Below are 26,179 nucleotides of genomic sequence, written 5' to 3'. Positions count from 1 at the left end.
CGTTAGCTTTTAGGTGTGCGTTCATGTTTATTATGACCTGCGGACGCTCCATGGGCAGCGACTCACCGACACACTGTATCAGATTCATCCGCTGCTTGAGGAGGAGAGGAAACTTCTCAACACAACAGTAATGGGCACACTGGACGATCACGGTACACCGGCAACAACCTCATCATTTTGAAATTATTTCTTGAATTATATTGCATTCATTGTAGTAAAAAGTTTCGTTGTTTTATAATAATTAATGCCAAAAGTGCAATATTTTGTCATATTTTCTAATTGTATATTTTTTTTCTGCTAACTGCAGAACAAATTGTCAAGCTAAAACCTTTCTCTATTTTGTTGCAAAAATAAATAAATTAATAAATTAAAATGAATAATCTTTAATTTATTGGATTTAATTTACTCATTTTGTCTATATTTAATTTAAATGTTTGTTTTTTTAATGTATATATGTATAATATTGTTAAGTTTTAAACTGTATTTAGACATTCCTCATATTTGGTAACACTTTTTTTCAAAGATGGCAATCCCATGGAAAATAAGTAAAAAAAATAAAAATAAACCAGCCTGAAGAATAACAATATTAGCGTGAAATCGACAATTGTTTAATTATTTAAATATTCAAGCATCAACAATTATGGAATCACACATTAATTTGTCTGTAAACTGAAATTATAGGCCCATCCTAGTTACTGTATATTTAGAGCAACTGCATTTTTAACTGTATTTAATCTTTATTTAGACAACATAAAGAACTTATGATTATAATGATATTGTTATTATATGCAGTTTTATAAAGTGGCATGTTCCATTAATAAGAAAACCTTCTCAGTGAAGTGAAATGAAATGGCTGAGAATTGTATCCCAAAAGAAATCCTGTGTATAGCAGCCTTATTTAAACAGATAAAGCTATAGTGACATTATATTGGTTCTCAACATCAACATATTTCAACATCAGTGTCAACATCTGTTGATGCAGACAACCATTAAATGGCTGATGCTTTTCAATTCCCAAAAAGTAAAATAGCAAACCTACATTAGTGATATTTAACATTTCGTTTAGAACAATAAATCATTGTCAGACTTCCATGTTTCAGGTCGCATCCTGCCCCACTTCCCATAAAGACAAGGGAGTTTGTGATTGGCTCTCATCACAGCCACACTGGTGCAGGAGTCGGGCTTTCTGATGACCTCACACCACTCGGGATAATCCACTGGTAGGGAGTTGCTGTCAGGGTGAGAAAACACACACTGGATAAGTGCAGGTTAATGGGTAGGTTTGCTCTCAGCCCATGCAAACAGCTTGGAAAGTTTCCATAAAAACCGTCCTGTAGGCTCAGAAGTGCAGACTTACTGATCGCAGCAGCCCACGCCGAAGGGCTCCATACACACACACTGGTAGCAGTCTTTAGTAACCCAACTCTCGCCAATGCCGAACACCTGTCCTTGATATTCACAGGTGCCTAAAAATAGCACAAAGACTTACGGTTTATGTATTTAGACATAAATGCCACACACAAACAAAGTAAGGCCATTTCTTTGAAGTGTGGTGATGTACCTTTGGTGTTGAATGTGCACTCTCCGCCTCTGTTCGCTGATAGAGTTGGAGCAACTGTGTTCAGCAGACAGGCTGCGATCAGCAGTATATGACCATTTGAACCCATCTGTAAAAATCCAGCTCTTCAGTTATTATTTAGCCTTTATTACATATCATTTGGAGTGAAGAGTAAGTTTGTATGCAGCACTTGGTTTCAAAGCTTTGTTTAAATCTTGAACTGTAATTCTAACTGTTTTGAGCATCACTGCATTTAATCAAAAAGAATATATGATGTTTCTTTCATCTCTCTCGAAATATAGTAATGGTACATCATTTTTTACTTGGTTACTAAACTTTTGTCCAAATTTTAAAGATAATTAATAACAAATAATTTTTACCTTTGAATCTTGTTTTTTGGTGTTACTTTATTATTATTTTACAGTAAAACATAACTTATAGTAAAACATTATTATTATTTATCACTGTAGTTATTGCTTTAGATCATTTATATAATTTATAATTTTTTCATTATGTATCTTTATTTTTCCTGACAGACTAACTAACAGACTAGACATATTCAAATATGTAAAAAGAAAATGTAAGACTTTATACAAGGAAATAAAGATTTTACCTTTCCCTGTGAATCTTGTCTTGTATAGTGATCTTTCCTGTGGTTTCCTTAAGAGTCTCTTGAGTTTTATTGTGATGATGCTTCATGATCTCTGATATTTATACTGTACTTCTGCGCTATTGACCCTCCTACTTAACCATAATGCACACAGATAAATATGATGTTATGCATTTAATACACAAAGCTATTAATTTTAATTGAAGTTAATTGAATTTATGTTGCTTCAAGAAACAATGCGTATTATTTTTGTGTTTTCGTGCGCAGATAATAATAAACTAGACGTTGCAGCGATAGAGGTTTAAGAGTAAAGGCATTTTCAATTAAATTAAAATCAAAAAGTTAAATTAAATCGTGCACATGAACACATTTAACAAAAACAAGCTTGTTGAAAATGGTATGACAATATTTACTCAGTGTCATAATTTATATTAATGCAGTCTTATTGATGTAATTGCGTATGCAACTACACTAATCTGTGTGTTAATAAATAACTGTGTACACTGTGGGGAAAATGTGAAACGCATGAATACATCCTTGATGTCCTATTTTTGGCCCTTCAAGCTATACTCCTTTTTTTGTACATGAGCAGTGAATTTGGACAAGATTATAAAATTGAGCTTTGTGTGTATCAATAACAAATACTTCCACAAATCTTTTTCTGACAACCTCATCCACTTCTGTTGTGTTCAGGGTTAAAATTTAGTTTTAAAAACGTTATAAAATAGTGAAAACACAAAGACATTTTGGGGCCATTTTAAAATGACTTATGTAAAATTATTATTCTAATAGTTGTGTACAAACATGTTTTACAATATATTCAAAATTAAACTTTTATGACATTTTATCTGTATAATTGAGTGTAATGCATCACCCCAAGATATATCTTTTTCAATGGTGCTTTATTAGATGTATTACAGTTTTGTTTATTTTTTTAATAACCAGGATTTTTTTTAAACAAAAAGAATATTGATTGAACTACTTTTGTATGACAGCTGAGTAAAACAGGCAAAGAAAAGACCTTAAATGATTAAATCATCTTTACCGATCGCATGATGCCAAAAAAAAGAGCAATGACCAAACAAATGCTTCAGGCATATTCAGTACTTTCTGCATTATGTATTTTCACTTTTCAGACTGAAATAGCATGAAATCATACGCAGTTTCCTTATAAAAATGTATAGCTGACATAATTTGAGCGCATGGACTCTAGACTTTCTGAGTCATGAGTTAAACGTTAAAATCAAGCATTGATACTTTCACACACTCTCTCTCTCTCTCTCTCTCTCTCTCTCTCTCTCTCTCTCTCTCTCACACACACACACACACACACACACACACACACACACACACACACACACACACACACACACACACACACAGATTTATTATTTATTATTATTATTACACAAATGCTACTGGTTATACTACATACAAACTAAATCAGATAGTGATTCAAATGATTTGAGGACCAAAGAAAGTTGGTCTGTAAGAGAGTCATCGCCCTTGATCTGAGTCAGACTATATTGTGAAATTTGATGGCCCATAATGCATCCTGTTAGACTGTGGATGCCAGTAGTGTGAGTATTGTTAAATTAGACCAAGCCCATTTAACCGGCAGCCTGTTGGCCAATTTCCTAGGTCAAAATCTTTTTCATGACAATTTAAAAATTAGATCTATAAACACTGGTGTTTTATTTAGAGTGAACAAATAAAAGAAAAAAACCCTCAACCTTTATGCAAAGATACCCCACACCCACACACATATTTTGACTACAAGTTGAATACTAGAACTACAAAAAGTTGAATAGCCCTGACTATTTCAATGAAAAGTAAAATTTTTGTATTAAACAATAATTGCATATATTTTCTCATATGTGAGTTTCTCTTGACATAAATGTGTCTTTGTTATACCTATATAAATTGATGAGTAAATACAAATTATTACAGTGCAGTTAGCCATTTAGTTTCAGTTAGACAGCATTAATAAGAACACCGAATTCAAAACTGGATCTTGAGGACTTACTGTACAATGCACTCTTAAAAATAAAGTTTCTTTATTGGCATGATTTCATGAAGAACCTTAAACATTCATGGAAACTTTACATTCCACAAAAAGTTATTTGTTGTGAAAAAGGTGCTTTAGATTTATCAAATTGTTCTTCAGAAAAAAAAAAAAAGGTTGTTTAAATAACTGTTCATGTAATAGTTCGTCGGGGACCTAAAAATGGTTCTTCCATAGCATCAGTGTGAAAACCTAAACTGTATGATACCTGAGCAATTAAGCCAGCACGGTTGCAAATTTCCAATTCAGAGTCAAAGTAACTTTAAATATTAAAAATATTATAAAGAAAGAATTGTCAAAACATAAATGAGCAGAACAGAAAGTTTTTGTGAAGAAATGAAAGTAAAGACATAAAAAACATAAATAAATCTGTTATTGCATGTCTTACTATGCGTTTTGATGCTATAAACTGAATGCTATAAACCTGTTCAAGGAACAATCATGAAAGTAATAAATAACAAAATCTTTGATGAAGCCAGATGGTGAATGAAGAGAGGCTGAGAATGGGAAGATTTGTGCCAGAGTCTGTAGGAATATGTCTGATATTTAGTTGACGTGATATAAGGAAAGCAACCGAATATCAAACATATCACACAGTCCCTGACGTATCAGAACCTCACCATCTTCTCATACAAGCGTCTGAAAGAGAACACAGATGTTTTGAAATGGAAATGAAGTTAGAAAAATTAGGAGACAAAATAAAAGGAATAAAGTGCAAAGCGGCAATATTTAGATAAAGCTAATTATGCTTTCACCCTACCTCTAAACCTATTACTTTTTATATTTCCGTTATATAGTATATTTCAATAATATATAGATACTTTACCTGGCCAACAAACACATAAGATAAATTAAGAGGTTTCATCATTCTGGTTGTTTATGTAATGAACATGAACATTTTCAAATGCATTGGCACACACAGACTCACACCAAAATACTCACAGTTTTGAGACTCCAGGCTGAAATCATTCACATCCTAAATGTTTTTAAGTCAGTTTTGCTGGAAAGTGTCTTCTGTTATAATTTGCATGTATGCATGTCATGCACCGCAGCCAGTAAGTAAGAAAGTGTGCATGAATGTCACAAGTTTCAGTTGGGATGGGTGTATTTATACACCCCTGACCAAAGTTTAGCACCCTTCCTAAACCCCAGCGTATAGACACACACATGCGCTCTCACAGGGGTTAATTAAGAGCGCATTGATCACCTTGCCGCCGGCTCTTCCTCCTGCATTAGGCTGATCAATAGATGTGATTTCACACATACACTCACACAGAGGGCAACAGTCACACAAGCCTGTGTTGCATCGGCAAACAAACTAGCTCCCTAGTATACAGTATTTCTGAGATTGCAAATAAAAGTTTTAAACCCACAACACGTATTTAACAATGATGCATGTTTATCAGAGTGACTGGGGAAAAGCATCACCTGTTTGGTTTTACTTAATGGAGAACACCACAATTGTGTTACTTACAACAGTGCTTGTCTGCCTCACATTTAAAATTGAAGATTAGAAATGGGAACAATATATCATTCAAATTTTGATTTTAAGAAGTCAGTACTTTTATTCATCAAGGACACGTTAAACTGATCAAAAGTGACAGTATAAAGGCTTACCTTTCAATTAAGCAGCATAAATGTTTTCAACATTGATAATAATAAGAAATATGAGACCAAATCAGCATATTCAAGTAATTTCTGAAGGATCATGTGACTCTGAAGACTACAGCAATGACATTTATTTTAAAATTGTAATAATAACACTGTTCATATTGTATTTTTGATCAAATACATGCAACCTGTGTGAGCATATAAGATACAAAACATGAAATCTTTGAACAGTAGTGTATGGAATGCATAAAAGCATCAACTGTATTTATAGATCTAGCAGATTTTATATTTCTCAAATCATATTAAACTGTACTTTAAATGCAAAAATTGAACTCAAAGCCAATCTGCAATAATTGCAGACATGCCCTTAAGAGGCATGCAGAACATTGATGTAAAACAAAAAGCCTTTTACATGAATGCAAATAATATTCCAAATGCCTTGTAACCCATGGTTTGGCATTATCATCATCAATAAAATAATAAGGAACATTTTACCAATATTATTTATATGTGTACAATTGTGTTGGTGAAATCTTGCTTATGATGTTAAGAGAGTTGCAGGCTTTAAGGCACGAGAGTGTAAATGGTTACCAACTTCTTTATGACTGGATACGATGATTTTTATTTTTTTTTAAGTTCATCTAAGGTGAGAAATACTGTATGGGTTTACATAAAAACCCATTTGTCCTTTTGCTTGCCTTAAGGGGTTTCCTTCCATGACTGTGCACAACTCTGCAGTAAAACAAGGTGTAAGACTTCATTTAGTTTCCAGTTTTTTGTGTTTGACTTACCATAATTAAATTCCCCCAAAATAAATACAAAGGCTGAATTCACTGCTTTTGCTGACCTGACCCTAAACGTCCTTTCCACTCTAACATTCATTTGCATTGTCGCTGTCATAACTTCCTCAAGTGACCCAATGCAGTCCACGGCTCTCCGGAGAAACCATCTGTTTAGTTCTGATAAATAAATGCCATGAAAAATTGTAAGAATAGGTATTTTGGATTTCATGTTACACTTCACTGTGAATTTGTGCTTTTGTTAGACACCTGAGATTGTATGATATTTTTATATTTTGATAAAACTGGATGCATGTTTAATATTTCTATACACATTTTCCATGTAATTTCTTGGAAATTTAGCAAAACTTAAACTTAATTTAAAAGATCATCTTTTTCATGAATTACTCTTCTTCTCTCATGTAATTCATACTTGGAAAATGTATCATTAATTGCTTAATGTAATAATTGAAATGACAAATCAAAATCAACTAATATTACTCATTTGAACAATTGTCATAAACATAAAACAACTGTTACAAACGTGTTACACTCCAAAGTTTACTATTGAAGAATTACTGGTTTGGAATCAGTCTGGATGTATAGCCTGCTTGCTTCAATACCCAGCAGAAATAAGTGTATTTAGAAATTAAAAACAGTTTTTCCTCCTTTGCTGATACTGTCCATGGGACAGTATTATATCTTATTATTTTATAATTTTTATTGAACAATTACAACAATTAAATAGGTGCACTATACACAGAAATATATAACATAACATTAACATTTTACCAAATATTTATTTGAAAAAAAAAAAAAAAAAAAAAAAAAGTGTATATATAATTTAATCGTCTAAAAAAAGCAACATTCATAAACAAAAATATTTTTCCTTTAAAAAAAAAACACAATTACTACCATCTATTCTACTTTGTTTATTATTTTTGGACTGCTATCCGGAAACATAATTTTCCTGTAGCAGCACTGAAACTGTTGTTTTCTATATTGCTTAAATTTCACATTAAGCACATTAAATGTTACATAAGTTGAGCCCTAAATAAAATACTGGGGCATCAGAGAATCAGAAGTGAAGCAGATGTTATCGTCAGTTTTGAGTCCCGCTGTACGCGGTGACCTTCTGAACGATATGGGGCGGAAGAGAGACACTAATTGTTTCCCCTAATTGTGAGCCTGAGGGATAACAGAAAGAGAAAACCGAGAGAGAGAAACAGAAAAGAGAAGGGACGGGAGGTATACACACAATGTGAGCAGATATGAGCCAATTAAGTTCACATATGCATATGGTCAGTTCTGACATAGCATGCTCTTGATTGAACCTAACTTCTAATGAACCCAAAATATTAATTTAAAACCCAAATTAAAATGTCAGATTAATTGTAGAAACACTGTCAAAAGATTTGTCAGAAGGTGGAGCTGTACACTATATTAAATCTGCTGTTGCGTTTCGTCTCAAACCTTGCACCCGAAACACCCAACATAACTTACATACCCATCAAACTGGTTAAACAGCCTGGAATAACAAATTAAACTGTCAAGCCACTGTGTTTAAGTAAGTTTAAAAGCAGACTACATTGACTAGACAAGCATTTTAAATAGCTTTACATCGCTAAGTGGTAAATGTCCATTTACTGGAAGAATACATAAAAGAGATGTCCAATCATATTCTGACTTTATTTTTATTTTACATCAAACATCATAATATGTCAGCATAAAACCAAAACTTACAACAAAGAAGAGCAAGATTAAGCAACTCTTACAACTTCGTAACTGGTTTTCTGCTTCACTGAAGGCTCAGATTAGTTAAACTCGGTGTTGTCAGGACTGCATAACAATAGTAACCAGGGTAACAGAGTGAGGATGATTAGGTGTGACAGTAAGAGGGTCAGAGTTTTCCCATCGGTCGATACAAGCGGGACGTATGAATGAGCCTGAGGGAGGGTCGGAATGACACGAAAAAAAATAAATACATGTTTTTCATTATTTGTGGGTGAGGTGGAAATTAAATTTCTATTGATGCATATTCATATTTTCATATTAATCATAAAATTATTTGTTATTTGTCAGAAAACACAGGAGGAATATGACAGACCACGTGTGATGTTGTCAGTCAAACTTTGAACCCAAAGTGTGTGTCATTTCAGGGATGCCTTTGGAATGCTGGAGATCAACCCAAGCAAGATGTTCAAGTTAGTTAATCGTCCCATACAATTCTCCAGCAGACGCTGAAGTGCTATTGTTCTCCACTTCCCTAACACACACATTCTCATCCACTTGGTTTTTCCTCACACCACATCTACTTTTGGCTGTTCGGCTTTTGGTTCCTCAGCCTTGGGTTTTTCCTCTTGCATTTCCTTGGCCTTTGCCTCTGGCTGTTGTGGCTCTTCGGTTATTTTACACAGTTTCTTGAATAAGGAAAGGAGTATTGTTAAGCAATGTTAACACTCAGCAGAAATACACTTTATCTATTCCTATTTAAATTTTAAAAATGAGTGTTTTAATTTTACAGTGTAATAGTTTTAATACATAAATGAACCCAAATCCTCATTTAAAAGCTAACATGTACAGAGCTTTAACCCTTCAGCCTCACATTTTCAATGACCAATCAACAGATTCAGCACCCATTTAAACACAGCTAACGTCATCTGACAGCTCCGTGAGATCGGAGATCCATAGAAAATAGTTTTATTATAATAATGTACTCACTTTCCCTCCTCAGACGTCTTGTCGATGTACTTGCAAAGTGTGCTCAACTGCTCCATTTTGTTTTTTAGAGATTCAACCTCTACTCCCCAATGTGACTTCTCCTTCGCAAACTCACCTGTGAACAGAAAAGGGAATTTTATATATTAATAATCACACATATACATACAAACACACACACAGTAGAGGTTTTATAACTTGTGTTAATGAGGTAAGAAAGTTAAAGCAAACAATGAGTGTAACTAGAGCAATTATGTAGGCTATTATCAGAAACTTGCACAGTTGTACAAATGGAGTACTTAACAATGCCTTACAACATGCACCATTAGCTACATTTATCCAGGCATGAGTGACTGGCTTTGCATTTGTTGCCGCAGGGGGGCAGTATATTTTCATGGGCTTTATCCTATTATAACTGACAAATCTAGCTAATCTGAGTTACAAAGACACTCACTCTGGATGTGTTTCTTTTCTGACTCTGCAGCAGCAATTTCATCTGTAAATCGTTTCTGAAGAAGAAAAAACAGGTTATTCATGGATTTGAAGGCATACTGTCAGTTACAATAGCTGGACCATCAGGTACAATGGTAATACAATGAAGCAATTAAGATGTATAGTAATACTTGAGAGCACATAAAAACAAAACATTAAACATCCCACATTCTACAGCTCACCTTGTCTCCTTTACATGTAGCAATGTCGCCTTTTTTCTTCTCTGCAAAGGTCTTGGCTACGGACAGATCTTTGGTGAGACTGTCCACCTCTTTTTTAGTTTTGTCTATCAGAGTTTTGGACTGGATCAGCTGATCTTGGTATTCTCCCAGGACATCTCTGGTCACCCTGAACTTAATGTCTAGGAATGAAGCCTGTTTACTCAGTTGCGTCACCTGCTTTCGTCTGGTATAGATGTAGCCAGCGATACCCAGGCTACACACCAAGAGAAAACCCAACAGCAGTGCAGGAAACTTCATGATGGAGGGCTCAAGAAGAAGCTGGACCGGATTCACAACCTTTCAAAGTCTTGCGCGTGCAGGTGTAGCTACCGAGAATCAGAGGTACCTGTCGCTGAAACTAGCCCCTCCCACAAAACTGTAGCATTATGTTGAAGAGCAAACGCTGTGTATTCTCCGTGATCTTAACACAGATCTTACAATATCTTGTCCACGTTAATTCCTTAACGCACCCGGAAAGTAGGATAATAATAATAAAGTGATCCTCAGTTTGCTTCCTTCCTTGTTTTGATGTTTTTACCGATCGGTAGATTCCTGCTCACCTGAACGGTGTTTGAAAGGAGTGGAGACGTCGCTACAGGTAACACAGCCCACCTATAGAAAACCACGCCCATCCCGCGAACTCATTGGCGTACACTTGCAGTGACGTCAACCTATTAAGACGTACGACGTTCGTCCGACTCATTTCTCCGAATCGGTTCTTTCGAACCGTTCTTTTCATTGAACCGGTTTAAATGATCCAGCAGTTATTTTACATCATTAGCCTTCTACAGAAGTCATATGTAGTCATTATTACGTTTTCTCGATTATATTTGTATAAATGCTGTTGTAATGTCATGTCGCCCAGTTAAGCTATGATATCAGCGCATAGCTAAATAATGTATATTACGTAATTTACAACCTAGGCCTATATAATTTACATCTCGTAGTTGAAAAGGTTAACACTACAGGTGAAAAGGATAAATAATTAACTAGCCTAATGGATATCACCATGCGTTCTCCAGATGCTTATATCACAGGCTAAGTTAAATAATAAAAGTTGTTTATTTTTTCTTAAAAATATCTTAAATATTATTGAGGCTATGATAAATGAGGCTTGATCTAAATATGAACTAATTTCCATACATTTCCAGAACAAAATATTGAACATTGGCTAAAGCCAGGTTCAAAACTCTATTGGTAGGGGATTTTAGATATTTCTTTTATTGCTTTTTTAAGCATAAACCTGGTGTTTGTTGTATGTACAGTAAGTGCTATCGAGGTTGAGTTCAACCGCCATAAAAATCAAGAAGAAGCCGCTGTCATTTATTAACCGACAGAAACGACTCTCCGTTCAGTGAGTCGGTCCAGTGACTCGAGCACGGTTCTGTGAACCGGTGTCATCACGTCCCTTATGACACAATTGGAAGATATCGAAGAAATTACATTTAACCATGCACGCTTGAAACTTGTCACTTGAATTTAAATCCAAGTACAATGATGGACAAAATCAACAACAAAAACAACAACAGGGGTGTCGATGCTCAGGCGACATGCACTTTAATGTCATGTTGGTTAGATCATGTTGGTTAGATCATGCAAATAAGAACATCCCTGTCCATCCTGTTTAACCACGTTGTAATGATTGACCAATTTTGATGAGTTTTATGATGCCACACCTGCAAGCCTTTAGTCCCCTAGTTGAGTTGTTTGTGTAAGAGATAAAGAAGGACTACTTGTTACATTCTTTAATTGGAAGAAACACCAAAAAAATGTTGATGAGTTGATGTGTATTCTGCTATATTTGTTCAGCTGCTTTGACAAAACAAAGGAGGGTGGAGAGAGTGGAAAAGTTGGTCAGAGATCACAGCAACAGTATCAAGGAAGTTAAGGTTTCACTCTCTCTCTTTCTCTCTATCACACACAATAGTTTGCTTAACCCAGACAGGTAAAGCAGGCTTACCTATCACTGTCTTAAAGCAATAGCTTTCCACAAAGACAGGACAGGGAGTCTAGTTGGATTCAGTCAACAGCATAGACGCTGCTGCCATGAGAACCAAGTAGCGGGCGTGAGAAAGAGAAAGAAAACAAAATCAACTTTCCCCCGAGGAACTCCTTTAGTCTGCTCTACCCTTTCTTCTTCCTTCAGGATGAGAGCCATATCGGCAGTGCTTTTTCTGGCCTTATGTGCGCTGCTGGTTATAATCTACCAGGCCGTACAGCAGGAGCTCCACATCCGCAGTCTGAAAACACGCATTGCAGTTTCCGATAATCAGGTGAAGCTGAAGGAGGATGGGATCTTGGGAGCCAAGACGAAATTGGAAGAGATGAATAAAAGTCTTAATCCTCTGATCACACAGAGGGATCAACTTAAAAAACAGAAGGACGACATTAAGACAGGAAATGCTAATTCTGAAAAGGAACTAGGCACCTGCCAAGCTGAGAAGGTAGTGTCCTGCAGCATGACATGCTATATTCCACATTACATCATGCTATATTCCATTTCATTTTAGTATACATTTTTACACAATAATGTGGAGTTGAAAAGATGTTTTATGGGTTTTGAAAGAAGTCTCTTATGCTTACCAAGTCTGCACATATTTGATCAAGAATACAGTAAAATCTGTAATATTGTGAAATATTATTGCAATTTTTAAATTTTAATATATTTTAAAATGTAATAATTTCTAGCATGGCAAAGCCAGTATTCCAGTCTTCAGTGTTGAAAATCCTGATTTGGTATACTCAAGAAACATTTCTTATTATTATCAACGTCTCTACTGTCATTTATTGCATCTTTGTACAAAGTATGTTTATATTTGCACTCTATATGATGATATTTAATGTTATGATACTGCAACATTATCCAGTTGGAATGTAACTGCTTGTCAGTAGGACCGAATTTTTAGCAGTGTTGGTTTTTAGTTAAATGAGGTATTCACACATTAAATTGCATTGCACTTACTCTACCACTAGTAGATAGAACATCGTTATTCCAGTTTTGCAGGTTTTCATAAGAACCAGTAGACAGACGATCAGGAAGTATTCCTTAAAAAAAAAGAAATATTAGTATTACAGTATGTTAATTTAATCCCTCTCATGCATTAGGGTATAAAAGTTTTGGGTCAGGACAGCTGTTTTCAACATTGATAGTAATAAGACACTGAAGACTAGAGAAATAGTTGCTAAAATCACAGGAATAAATGGCATTTTTAATTCATAATTAATAAATAGAAAAACAATATTATGAATTGTAATAATATCTCATGATGAAACATGTTGAAACATGCAATCTGAGATAATGTTTCAGGATTCTTTGCAGTCTTGTGTTACATTCCTGCGGTGGATATTTGACTGCTTTTATGCAAATCAAGTGTTGTGACAGGTCTATTACTGTGTTCACTGTTAAACCGAGCCCTGTGTTCCAGTTTTATCTGCCCATGCTGTATAAACCTTAAGCATGCAAGTGCTCTCACACAGTCGTCTTCTGTCTCTCCCTCTCTTAGGGTAAATTAGAGAAGCAGAGCACAGAAACGAAAGATTCACTCCAGAAACTAAAGGGTAAATATGAGTTACTCTTGCTTCTTGGGTTTGATTGGAATGAAGATGTGTGGATATTAATGCTCATTGCTGTCATTTTTGTCTCTCATGTTGTTGTGCAGAAAACCAAGAAGCTGAGGGGAAGAAAGCTGAGGAGGAGATTGAGGGTCTGAAACAGCTAATTCTACAGAGAGATTTAAAGATCTGCAAATTTGTGGATACTGCACTGGATGAGCCAAAGTAAGAGTGACTGATTTGAATTTATTCCTTTGAATATGATGGCAACCTAAATTAACCCTAATTGACCTAATTTTCACAGTCATTAACATTTTTTAAAAGTAATGTCCATTTATAACACTATACTTACATTTTTTCTTAATAACCCTCTAATTACCTACAATTTTAGAAAACTAAAGTTAATAGTTAGGGCTGCTCTGTGCCTGCTTAAAATTCAGTGTAAAAGTGTAATACTGCATAAAATATGCCAGCTCAGACCCATTTATATCACCTTTGCTGTGTAAATTAGGCATGAGTGTTTCTAATGCTAAATGTAGACTGAAAAAGGTGGCAGGGAAGTGCCCCTGAAGTGGCTTTTAGGTGTATTTACACAGACTGTGTAATGCTGCTCAGAAGTGGCATTAATGCATCTTCAATGCAATTACTGCATAACGGTATAAGTTGATACCAGGGGCTGAATTGGGTCTTTTGTGCGGTATTGTGCATTTACACAGATTTCGGTGCAAGCACAGAGCAACCTTAACTTAGCCGTAATTACACCTTAAAAAAATAGCTGAGGGAGTGGGGACAATTCTTTCTTTCTTTCTCTTTTCTGACAACATGAATCAAGCTCTCAATTTTTTTATTTTCTCCTTTGGAAAGTTTCATACACGTTATCATTTTTGCTTTTTTTGCTTTGTTTCCGTTCACCACTGTAGTAGTAGAACCCCAGAAATGTGAAAAGCGTCTATAGTTTTGCTGTTTTTAATGTCCCACATAAGAAAGTCTTTTTTCTTGTCTGTTTACAGGAAGTTGTGTACAGGTGCAATTTGAAGGAGCTTTGTTGGAGTCCATTGGAGTGTTCAGAAAAAATGTTCGGAATGGAACTGTGTATAGCGTTTTTCTTCACACTGCTCTTTTGACTTTGTTAACTCAACCTTGAGTGATGTTTTTTGTTTGTATTGCATCATTTTACTTGAGCAATTATCTACGGCTTAAACTAAAGATTCTTTGGAGAGTTAGGTGTGTAGTGTTCTGGTCTGCACAAAATTGGCCAGACTGGATCCGTGAGGGTTGGAGGATGGGGTGTGTCTGTTCTGGTTAATTAAAAAAAGACAGAAAAAAAAGGTAGACTAGATGAGAAATGAAGTTTTATTGTAAGAATGTTAAAGGTCATGTACAGTTTGAACAACCATTAGTCTTTGTCATGTATTTGGCAGATTTAATGTCATTATTAGCAGTTACTTGTATTGTGAGCTTTGTAGTTATACTGAATGGACTGTGTATTTGTCTAGGTGTGGAATTTTTACATTCTTCAGTTTTGTTAACCTGTTTATCCACATTCATTCCATTTCCAGTCAGTCTCTACAAAAGTCCTTTGAGTCACTTTGTGCATATTTACAGTACAAATGATACTATCTTTCTTTATGGTTGCTAACTGTGTATTGTTAGAACAGAACACACAAACTTGTTCTAATGTGAACAGTGTTTAACCTTCTTTTTTTTTTAAAAGAATATACGCAACAATAGATTTTCCAACAGCCACAAAAGAAACCTGTAATTCCTGATTATTAAAAACAGAAACATCTACATGGCCATACATTTTTTCAAATTCACCATGAATTAATTCCTGAAAAAACACCTTTTAATGATTGTTATTAGTGTTTGCTCATGATTTAGCCTTTTATTAAAGTCTAGTCTCTTCTATGATTTTGCTTTTTTTCCTCCAGGTAATTTTTTCACTGGATATGTGATGCAGTGAAAACAAATGCATTAAGTAAAATGACTGATTAATTTATGAAAATAAATTATGCGATGAGTTTTATAATGATAGTATTGAAACGTTTGGAGTTTTTTTTTACTAGAAATTAATATTCATTTTACATTAAATTGATCAAAAGTGACATTTACAAATGATTTTTATTTTAAATAAATATTTGCATTTTATATTGATCAAAGAATCCCGAAATAAAAAAAAATGAATCACACTTTCTACAAAAAATAGCACTACTGATTTCAATGTTATTATAATAAAAAAAAAGAAACAAAAAAGAGCTTAATACAAGGTTTCCAGTGATCACAGGAGTTGATTCATGTAAGTTATGAACAAATGTAAAGAAAACTTAAGGATAAAATAATCGTAGAGAGAACTAATTTGTACAGTCACATGTATATAAAGCAGTGAATGTGAAGGCTTAGCATTGGAATGTGTTTCAATGGTTTATGTTCTTTGCTGATAAATGGCCCGGCCAATCTTGCTGAGCTCTCTGACATGCAGTAGTCTCTCCTGCTCCAGCATCCTGCGTAACGCTTCTCTCCGGACCTGTAACAACACCACTCACGATATAACAACCTTTTCCTGCTGCCAACACTATCAACAACATTTACAAGTCAAAGCAAAATTTGAATCTTCTTTTAAAGCAAATACCACACAACAAGCTGAGACAACTACTGATGAGGAGTGGCACATAATGGAGCTTTTATAACACTAGAACTGGATCACTGAAGGCCGATTCACTAACAAATACCGACATTTGAGGTATTTTTAAACTGGCTGTTGGATTTAGAATGATGTCCCATAACAAATATTAAACAATATAATACATAATAACAATTATAAAACATTTAAACCAATTTTATATGCTATTAATAAGTATTATTATATAATAATTGCCATTGACTAAACTGTATGTTTATATTTTGTTTCAAAGGTTTAAAGGTAAATGCTCTTATTTATTTTAACAATATTTCACATTTATAGTTAACTAGCATATGTATTTATTTATTTACAGTTCAAATGGCAATTTATCATACACTCTATGGACAAAAGTATTGGGACACCCCATTCTAATGAAACAGGTTTGACTACTTTAGTAATTTCCATGAGAACAACTCTTAATGTTTAAGCATATAATGATATGCTAGGGAACTGTGTGCTTCTAATTTTATAGCAACAGTTTGGACAGGAGCCTTTAACATAACAATGCCTCTGTGTATAAGGCAAGGTTCAAAAATAATTAATAGACTGAGTCAGTGTGGAAGAACTTGATTGGTGTGACTTTAAATGCAGCCAAAAACTCATCACCAAACACCAATGACTTGGGTACAGTCATATCAGAAAAAAAAAAAAAAAAAAAAAAAAAAAAAAAAAACAGTTGCAGCAGAGATGGAAATACAATTTTTAAATACATAGCCTAACATATTGTTTCCATCTTTGTTAGCACAGTTTCGGAAGTTCCTTTTTTTCTGTTCTAAAGAAGGGGGTGTCCCGATACTTTTGTCCATAGTGTACATTTGAAATGCATCAACCTTAAAAACGGATGTCAACAGTTCAACAAGCACTAAAATTTGGCACAATCACCATTTTAGTTACTTTTTCCGGCTCTCTCTTTCAGTTATTTTGTTTATTTGCTGTCATAGAAGCTGGATTACTACAAAAAGGATAAGCCCTCTAGATAATTTTGTTTGTTATGAAATCAAGAACATATCTGAGGGCTCTATCGGGACTAACTTCCTTCTGGCATTCAAATATTAATCCTTTCCAAGCGTAATGAATCATTTGACACCTGCTGTCTGTCTTATACAACTGTTTGATTGTCTGCAGCCTACAGCAGGTTTTATGTCTTTCTCTATAGCTGGACTATATAAACCTGCTCACTGAAAATTATTACGAGGAAACTGTGGCTGTTCAAATTTAGCAGAATTGGCTTTCAAAAAAAGACACCTATGAACTTCGAAGATCCAGCAGAACAGTCGTATTTTCCGTTTCAATTTGCTTTAACGCTCGTGTTCGTATATTACCCCCTTCTGATGATATACTGCTATTGCAACTAAAGAAACAAAGTCATTAATGAACCTGTATCATAAAGTTAAGAGTCTTTTTTTTTACACTTATTTGCTTCATATATTCCAAATGAAGATTTCGATATTTTCAGATAACCAGTAGATATTTTCAGGAAAGTCACACTGAGTTGTATTAATGTCTGCACTGACCGTAGTGAGAGAGGTGATCCACAACTCCATCTCGCTCTGTTGGATCCTCTCTCTGCGTTTCAGGGCCTTTTCATAATAATTAAGGCCAAGGCACTCAAATTCAGCCTTCAATATCACACTATTGATTCTGGAACGAGAACAGAGTATCAGTGCAGGACATACTCACTGCTGCAACTCTAAAAGCAAAGGGTTTCAATTTGTGTCATAATGTTTTTTTTTTTTTTTTTTTTTTTTTTTTAAATGTGATGAAATCTTAAAAGTAAAGATTAAGATTAAGCACACCTGTCCAGCTCAGCAGCTCTGTCAGCGATCTCTCCATCTTTCTGTTAAAAATAGGAAAATATACACATGTAATTGTACAAGGGGTTTAAACCTGAGAGTCAGTGCAGATATACAACTTAAATTTTCATAACATTTTTAAACATTTAATTATAGGCTGTGTTACATACCGTTCAAAAGTTTGCTCACCCGGACTGGATTCATTTGATAAAAAGTAATATTTTTTTAAATTTAAAACAAAGTTTTTCTATTTTAATATATTTTAAAATGTCTCAAAATGTCTTTAAAAAATATTAAATGTCTTCAGTGTCACATGATCTTTCAAAAATAATACAAAATTATTATTATTATTTTACTGTTACTACTAACGCTACTACTAAGCATTGGTGCTATACAGTTATAAAAGATGAACAGCAGTTCTGTACCCTTATTCTGTCCCTCTCTTTCTGCACAAACTTGTTTGTTGAACGCCGCGCCTCTCGCTCAAACATGATTGTGCCTCACAGGACGATAAACAACAACTGAGCGTGAAATTACAAAAAGTAAATTCCAGCAGCGAGAGAGCTTAAAGTACTGGAACTACAAAGTTGCTGTGGCAACAGACACACAGGATGTTGTAACAGTTCATCCCACCAATCAGACGTAGGAATCTGCGTCACGTGGTTAGAATGACACGCGTTTCCACTCCGCGTGCAAGAACCGGCCAATCACCGATGACATCCGTGACTCTGATGAAAGTCACACTGTTCTGTTCACCGGCTAGTCTTGTATCTTCACTTTAAAGTTGTCTGTCTTTTTATACAGTATTCTATTGATAATTGATTGATTTGATAAAGGCTTTCTTTCATATGTTTTCAATCGTTTTTCAGTTTTTAGATGAAAAAGAACTGACAGTCAGCGTGTGTGGAAATCTGGGAGGTGGAAATGCCTTCAGTTAATTGCATCATGTAACGTTACAAGATACTCATATTCATTTGTAGCAATAAGACACTAAGGATTTTATTCTGCCCGGAAAGACTGATTTACAGTCATGTTAGGACAGATAGTGAGAAGCCTTGGCCGCATGCAGCAGCTCTCTAATGGACTGAAGGGCGTCCGTCTTCATCAGCTGCTCTCTAAAGAGACCCACGGGCACCTGCAGACCTCACTCGAGAACACCAGAGCCATCTCGGTGAAGTATTCATTCTTATATTGCTGTTAATTCACATTCATTCTGAAGTCATATTAATAAGCAGGACTTGTGTGTAGTGTTTTGTTTTGTGTGCTGCCATGAAGGGATGGTTACATTGTGTCACGTATATTACAATTTTATTAAAATGTTATTGTATTTTCAAGTAAAAAAAAAAAAAAAAGCAATGTTACCAGGCTACTGTACTCCTCTCCCCAGACAGTGTTTTTTAGTATTTAGATACATTTTATTTTTATTTATATTAAATGATCTAGTTGTTATTGCTTAGGAATAATAACTAATTTATAACTGCCTTCACTAATGCCAGTATTTAAAAATTGTGTGGTTGTGTTTTGAAATATATGTATTGATATTTTAAATTTATAACGTTTAAAATACTTTATAATAAGATTATTTAATAATATTTTTATTAAGCTTTAATGTGTTTTTTTTTCTCAGTTTCAGTAATTTTAGTTTCCTAGTACATTTTTTAATTTACTTTTAATTTACTTTCAATTTAATTTAGTTACAAGACTACATTTTTATTTTTCATTAAAGTTTTTAAAGTAAGTTTCCGTTTTATTTCAATTAGTAAAAACAGTTTTTAATAGTTTAATAGTTTTATTTAACAATAACAACACTGCTCTCAAACTAGAAGAATATTACTGTTTATCCTTAATTTATTGTTATTATTATTTCAGTTTTAGTAATTTTAGTTCTTATACAGGTAGTAGCCAATGCATTTTGTTGTTGTTGTTGTTGTTGTTGTTGTATTTCATCTTAATTTAAATGAGCAAAAATATTTTTTAATACTTTTAGTTTTAGGTTATAACACTGCTCTAAATTGAAAGAATAGTATATATTAATTGTATAGAATAGTACTGTATATGTGACCCTGGGCCACAAAACCAGTCACAAAACCAGTCATAAGGGTCAATATTTTAAAATTTAGATTTATACATATTATGGAAATGGAAATCTTATTATGAAAAAAAAGCAGATTATGATAATCTGAAAGCTGAATAAATAGGCGTTCTAGTATTGATGCATGGTTTGTTAGGATCGGACAATATTTGGCTGAAATACAACTATTTGAAAATCTGGAATCTGAGGGTGAAAAAAAATCTAAATATTGAGAAAATTGCCTTTAATGTTGTCCAAATGAATTTCTTAGCAATGCATATTACTAATCAAAAATACAGTTTTGATATATTTATGGTAGGAAATTTACTAAACATCTTCATGGAACATTTTACTTAATATCCTAATGATTTTTTTTTTTTTTATAATTTTGACCCATACAATGTATTTGTAACAAAGGAGTCGTCATGACGACGAAGTGGGAATCCAAGTGCAAAATTTATTTCAGAAAGCATAATAGAAACAGGCAGACACAAGCCAAAAGAGTTATCCAGATAAACAGGCGAAGGTCAGTGCTACTTATGACTGGTTTTGTGGTCCAGGGTCACATATATAAGAATAGTATTTTAATGTCACTCTTTGTCCAGACGGTGTCACTGTGGCCATTCTCATCTCAGCCACGGGACTTCAGCCAGCCCAACTCCTCATGGAGTCCAGAGATGCGCAAGGTTTACGACCACTATAATACTCTGTGTGACCCTGACACCGAAAATGGTGAGGAAAAAAGGGGGCCGTGGAGGAAGTTGCCCAGCTACAACCGTTCCATTAAATATGCAGCTGGTAAGTGATTCATATGTATTTGCATAGTTTATTCTAGTCACTGTTATCAGTCAAATAAATGGTGTGATAATGCAATTTAGTGTAAAAGCGAATATCACATTGTTTCTGTCCCGTAGGCGGCATTCACCTCAGCAAACTGATTCAGGCCAAAGCTCGACTTTTCACGAGAAATGTTAAAGAGCAAGGCGCTACGTTTGAGTATGTGGTGTTTGTCAATAAGGAGGAGAAGAGATGTGTTTGTGTCTTTCAGGCAGGACATTTACTAGAAGGTGCACCTGGGTAAGGAGCTGCTCTATTCTATGTGTATAATATACCTGAAATTGTATCCCACATTTTCAGTTATAAAAAATGGGAAAACAGGAGATGATGTTACACCTATTTCCTGTGTGGCAGGCATGTACATGGTGGAGCCATAGCCACCATGATTGACACAGTGACAGGTACTCTTGCCGGTTTCCTCTCAGGACCAATTATGACTGCCAATCTCAACATAGACTACCGCAGGTGAGATAATGTTTCAGTACTCAAGTCTTTCAAATACAGTTACCATTAATTATGACACTGGCTTAGATCATCTGTGATCCCACCTGATAAACTCTGTTCTCCTGTACAGTCCAATGCCTCTGGGTAGTGTGGTTTTAATCCACAGTGCTCTGGATCGAAAAGAGAGGAGGAAAACATACATCACTTGCAAAGTGAGCAGCACTGATGAGTCCAAACTCTACACAGAAGCCACAGGTAGAGAACACAAACACGCAAACGAAAAAACATTTCAAAAAAATACTTCCCCCCATTTTAAATTCTTATCCTCCAATGAAAGGTTAGATTTTTGTGATATTTTAAAATAAAAGATCAAAAGGATTAACAACACAGATTTATTTTCACAGCATTCTTTGATCATATTTACCAAGGGTGCCAACAATTCTGACCACGTGTGAATGTTTATATGTGTGAAGTATAAGTGTGAAAACATGCATGAATGTCAGTCAGCTCTTTAAACCACATCATGCACACCTCCTTGTAGACTGACTTTTCACATTTTCTTATGCAAGCTGATTCAACACAGCTGATATACCAGTTAGACGTGTATCATGTGTTACTGCTGTGTCACACAGTTGTTCCTTTTTCACAAGTCAATTATTAGTATTTTACATTATGCTTTTCGGCTCTTTTAACCTAAAATCACTCTATCCTGTAGTACATTACTGATTTGCTCTGTGCTCATGAACATGTTTTGTTTTTAATTTTGATACAACAACAGAAACTACTAGCCTGACTAAAGTTAAAACATTATTAAAATCATTAAAATATTTAATAATAATATAAGAACTAATACAGACATAAATTATAGCATGATAGTGATTTAATCGGCCCAGTGAAATTACGTCAACAGTTCCAAGAGTCTTTCATGCTGACCCTTGCCATCAGACAGTCCTGCATGCTTATGTACTATCTTTAATTCCTCATTTTTCCTCACACTCTCTTTTTCCTCATCTTTCTTGCCTTGCAGCTCTATTTGTTTCAATAGGTGTCGGCCATTTATTTGGATCACGAAACTGAAAGCTGTCTGGAATCCACCACTGAGACATGAACAGCATGTGGGTGCATATCTGTACACACATGAAGGAGATTGCAGATGGAGTGTGTGTGCACAGTGAACAACAGATCAAGCTCTCTGAATGAGCTATTCAGAAATACATGTATTTGAGTGATGCATTCAGTTACATATGGCTGCCTCGTATTTTTATTTTTTAAAATGAAAATGTGTTAACCTGGTATATTTATTGATACAGTATTGATCATGAGGACAGTATTTGGTAGGCTATTACAAGTATTATATAACCAAAACTTCTGTAATATATTTTAGCAGTACTGTATTTCATATTTTGTTAAAGAGAATCTGACTTTTGTTACAAATGGAATGTTGTGCATTTAAAGTATCTTATTGTTATTTCTAGGGAATAAAATTTATAACTGCCTTCATTAATGCCATTAAAGTCTGTAATTAAAAATTGTGCGGTTGTTTTAAAATGTCCTTTTGTTATTCAGAATATTGACAAAATTGAAACATTGCCCATTGTAGGAATTAATGCATTGATATCATCCTCATCATCTGTTTATATTATCTTTATTACCTGTTTATTCATCTTTTTTTTTTTTTTGGTGGACTGCATGTTCTCAGCGTGTGGATTTATAAAGAGCACAGCCTTTATTCCACAAAATTCTGTCTTACTTACAAAGCAAACGGTTTGTGTAAGAATTATTTAAAATGTATATATGTTAAGAGGTCAGATTAAATTTTTGAAAAATTATTGTAATATGTTATAAGTAATATATACATACATACACACATTAAGCAGGCAAAAGACAAATTCTGATTAAAAAATGCATCTTAAGTTAAAAATGAAAACTAAAAGCTATCCAGCAGATGACTCCCCTCATAAGTGCCTCCAAATGTAGTGTTCATCACCCTCAATATTCATCTTTTCTCCATTAGCTGCATGACTTTTTCCTTCACATATCATTATGACGCCACAATTTACAGAACCAGCACATTCTATGGGGCCTCCCACAGTTACAGTCTGAGAAACATAATGTTCCATTGATGCTTGTGCAGCCTTACTGGCCAGTTTTCATGTGGGAAATTCAATTACAACAAGTGGATATGGCAATGTTCTTTTTAGAATTGTTTTAAACATTCTCTTGTAAAAGATACTGAAAGTTTTCAATTCATTTTATTTACAGTTAATTTCCATGTAAGGCTCTGTGTCTGTATGTTTGTCGGTGTGTTGCAGGAATTGCACTGGCCTTAAATTCAAGGCTTCTAAACATTTAGGACGCTTAGCTGCAGTGTCGCTCTTTCTTCAGAAGATGTCTCTGTTTCCGTTCTCAATTCACCGAGGAGTGCACAGATGCACTGAGTACGTAATGCACCGTAGAGTGTCACCAGAAATGGCAGGAAAAGGAGTGGGGCAGCCTGTATGTTTTAGCCAGGACATTCACTGGATAGGCCTTCTAGGTAAACAAGTGCTTCACTCACTTAATTATGTAACACTTCATGTAAAATAAAAATGTCAAGGTGTCATTCAGAATGTATTTGAAATATTGTAGCTCAGTCTTTTAGGGTATTAGCACCTCAAAATATGAATGGCACAGTTTCAAGGCACAGTAAACCCTAACTAATATGTGAAGGATGGGGGAGTCCCATGTTATGTCTTAGAACAGGAAGTCAGATTATTTTCCCGTGTGGCAGTTATTTACATGGGAGGCATAACCACTATGATTGACACAATGAGTGCTGATCCTACTGCCCTTATTTGTTCAATGGTTTGCGTGGTTTTAGGGATCAGACACTCTTTTTGTTTCTGCCCAGTCCAGTGCCTCTGGGTAGTGTGCTTTTCATCTACTGCACTCAGGATCAGATCAGAAAGTGATGAGAAACTTCCATCACTTGTAAAGTGTCCAGCACTGGTGAGTCTAAACTCTCCACTGAGGTTGCAGGTAAACGTACTCTCATATCTCTGTATATATTATGTAAGAAGGAAAACAAGCTGATGTCATTGATGCACTTAAGTGTGAAAATATGCATTAATACGCAACCAAAACTGACTACCTGAAACCACTTTATCCACACACCCACACAGGCTCATTGCACACCTGTGGGTTGTTCCCATTACAGATTTCTGCCTAACACACACTTATCTGCCTGCTCTGTGCTCATCAGTCTAAGTTTACTCTCTTTATTCTAGACACGTTTACATCGTACACTCCATTAGAGGAAATGCATTGCGGATTTTACCTAGTAAACTGAACTTGTACCTTATCTACTTATCTCTGTTTTTTTCTCACACTCGTTCTCTTCCCCTGTTTCACTCCTTGTAGTTCTATTTGTGTCAATAAAACTGGGTTATTTATTTGGAGCACGAACTGAAAGCAGCCAAAATTCCACCACAGGCCATGTGCACGTGCACACATCTCTATACACGTGAGTAAGATCGCAGGTGTGTGTTTGAGGCGGTGTGGGTGTGTGTGTGCAGTGACCAACTGATCTAGCTGATATTAAACCTAATCTCTGTGAATAGGATATTCAGAAATGTGCACATGTAAGCACTACACCGAATCCACTCTATCACACCACTCACTCATATTCCGGAAATTATTATTATTATTTTCAATAAACATAATTGTTTTAAAAGCACTGTAAGCGATTTCTGCTAGAATAACGTGCAAAATGGTCCAACTACCTGACAGTTATGGCTTTGTTGGTTTGTTTTTGAGTTATAGTTTTTGGAATTTTTGAAGTGTTTTCTGTAGTATTAAGAGTATTACAAAATAATATATTTATTTTTCACTTGTATTATTAGGAATGACTTTTATTTTTGTACAATTTAATTAGATTTCTTAGCATTTAAATTTCTTATTTTCCTGAGTGCTGTCTATATACGAGTCAGTCAATCAACCAATCAGTATTAGGCTCAATATTTTAAATGCATTAACTATGAAAACAAGTCTGAACACTGACATTTCCAAATGAAGCACATTAAACCTGTATTAAGCTGGAATGGCGCCAGTAATCTCTATGCACTTGTCTTTCCTATAGAAAGAAGCAAGATATCCATCGTATCCATATTGTGCTTGCGTGAAATCCATTTGGTCTGAGTTTCACATTCTGCATATATTCCAGTAAAGAGAACTGACTGACACCGCAGTGTTACGGTAATGAATGACACATTGTCCACATCAGAGGAGTGTACATTCATATGTGGAGACTTTAAACTCAGCATCTCTGTGTAAATACTGTCATGCGGTGCAGTGTGACTTCATATGCCTTGCTACCACTCATGGGCATGTGAAGCTGGAGCTTTACTAAAAAATACATGTATAATTGTTGTCTTATCTCCTTGTTATCCTCATAGAAATCTGACTTAGATAGATAGAAAGAAACATCTAGACCTGCATCTCTGTGGTGGCCCCTGCAGTCTCCCACAGGCCTCTCGCATATGATGTATGTAGGACACAGTCTGAGGTGGGTTTCTATCTATGGAGAGGTGTTGAGTGTCTGGTCAAGTGGGCTTTGCGTGATGGCTTCTGTGGGAACACTTCAACATAGCTCTGCGGGGAGATATTTTCCATGTGTGGTGTTAACGTTCAAACCTGGGTCTGACCAAAATGCCATTTCCATCATCTCACCGTTGCCTCCGCTGAGATCCATTTTACTAGCAGTTCAAAAA

At 35.0% G+C, this 26,179-nt stretch overlaps 2 protein-coding genes across 2 annotated transcripts; one reads left to right on the top strand and one right to left on the bottom strand.

Moving 5' to 3' along the window:
- Positions 1 to 1,001: 1,001 nt before the first annotated feature.
- Positions 1,002 to 1,667, bottom strand: LOC109106392 (prostate-associated microseminoprotein-like). Its single transcript, XM_042741879.1, has 3 exons — positions 1,562 to 1,667; positions 1,358 to 1,466; positions 1,002 to 1,231 (listed from the first exon to the last, which is right to left on the bottom strand). The coding sequence occupies exons 1-3, from the start codon at positions 1,665 to 1,667 to the stop codon at positions 1,063 to 1,065; spliced, it is 384 nt and encodes a 127-aa protein (XP_042597813.1). The 3' UTR covers positions 1,002 to 1,062.
- A 17,114-nt stretch (positions 1,668 to 18,781) lies between these two features.
- LOC109105736 (acyl-coenzyme A thioesterase THEM4-like) lies at positions 18,782 to 22,963 on the top strand. Its single transcript, XM_019119012.2, has 6 exons — positions 18,782 to 19,250; positions 20,756 to 20,948; positions 21,065 to 21,227; positions 21,342 to 21,452; positions 21,562 to 21,686; positions 22,459 to 22,963. Exons 1-6 carry the CDS (start codon positions 19,110 to 19,112, stop codon positions 22,506 to 22,508), a joined length of 783 nt encoding a protein of 260 aa, XP_018974557.1. The 5' UTR covers positions 18,782 to 19,109; the 3' UTR covers positions 22,509 to 22,963.
- Positions 22,964 to 26,179: the final 3,216 nt, after the last annotated feature.

The sequence above is a fragment of the Cyprinus carpio genome, chromosome B16 (genome assembly GCF_018340385.1).
Source record: "Cyprinus carpio isolate SPL01 chromosome B16, ASM1834038v1, whole genome shotgun sequence".
NCBI classification, from domain to species: Eukaryota; Metazoa; Chordata; class Actinopteri; order Cypriniformes; family Cyprinidae; genus Cyprinus; species Cyprinus carpio.
This window is presented reverse-complemented; position numbering and strand designations above follow the sequence as displayed.

Bases quoted from the DNA above. Each gene is read 5' to 3' on its own strand.
- LOC109106392 (XM_042741879.1), bottom strand. From the start codon at position 1,667: ATGGGTTCAAATGGTCATATACTGCTGATCGCAGCCTGTCTGCTGAAC. The intron at 1,467-1,561 runs GTACATCACCAC...TGCTATTTTTAG, and splicing joins GTGCACATTCAACACCAAAG to GCACCTGTGAATATCAAGGA. The intron at 1,232-1,357 runs GTAAGTCTGCAC...TCACCCTGACAG, and splicing joins GGCGTGGGCTGCTGCGATCA to CAACTCCCTACCAGTGGATT.
- LOC109105736 (XM_019119012.2), top strand. From the start codon at position 19,110: ATGTTAGGACAGATAGTGAGAAGCCTTGGCCGCATGCAGCAGCTCTCT. The intron at 20,949-21,064 runs GTAAGTGATTCA...TCTGTCCCGTAG, and splicing joins TTCCATTAAATATGCAGCTG to GCGGCATTCACCTCAGCAAA. The intron at 21,228-21,341 runs GTAAGGAGCTGC...CCTGTGTGGCAG, and splicing joins TTACTAGAAGGTGCACCTGG to GCATGTACATGGTGGAGCCA.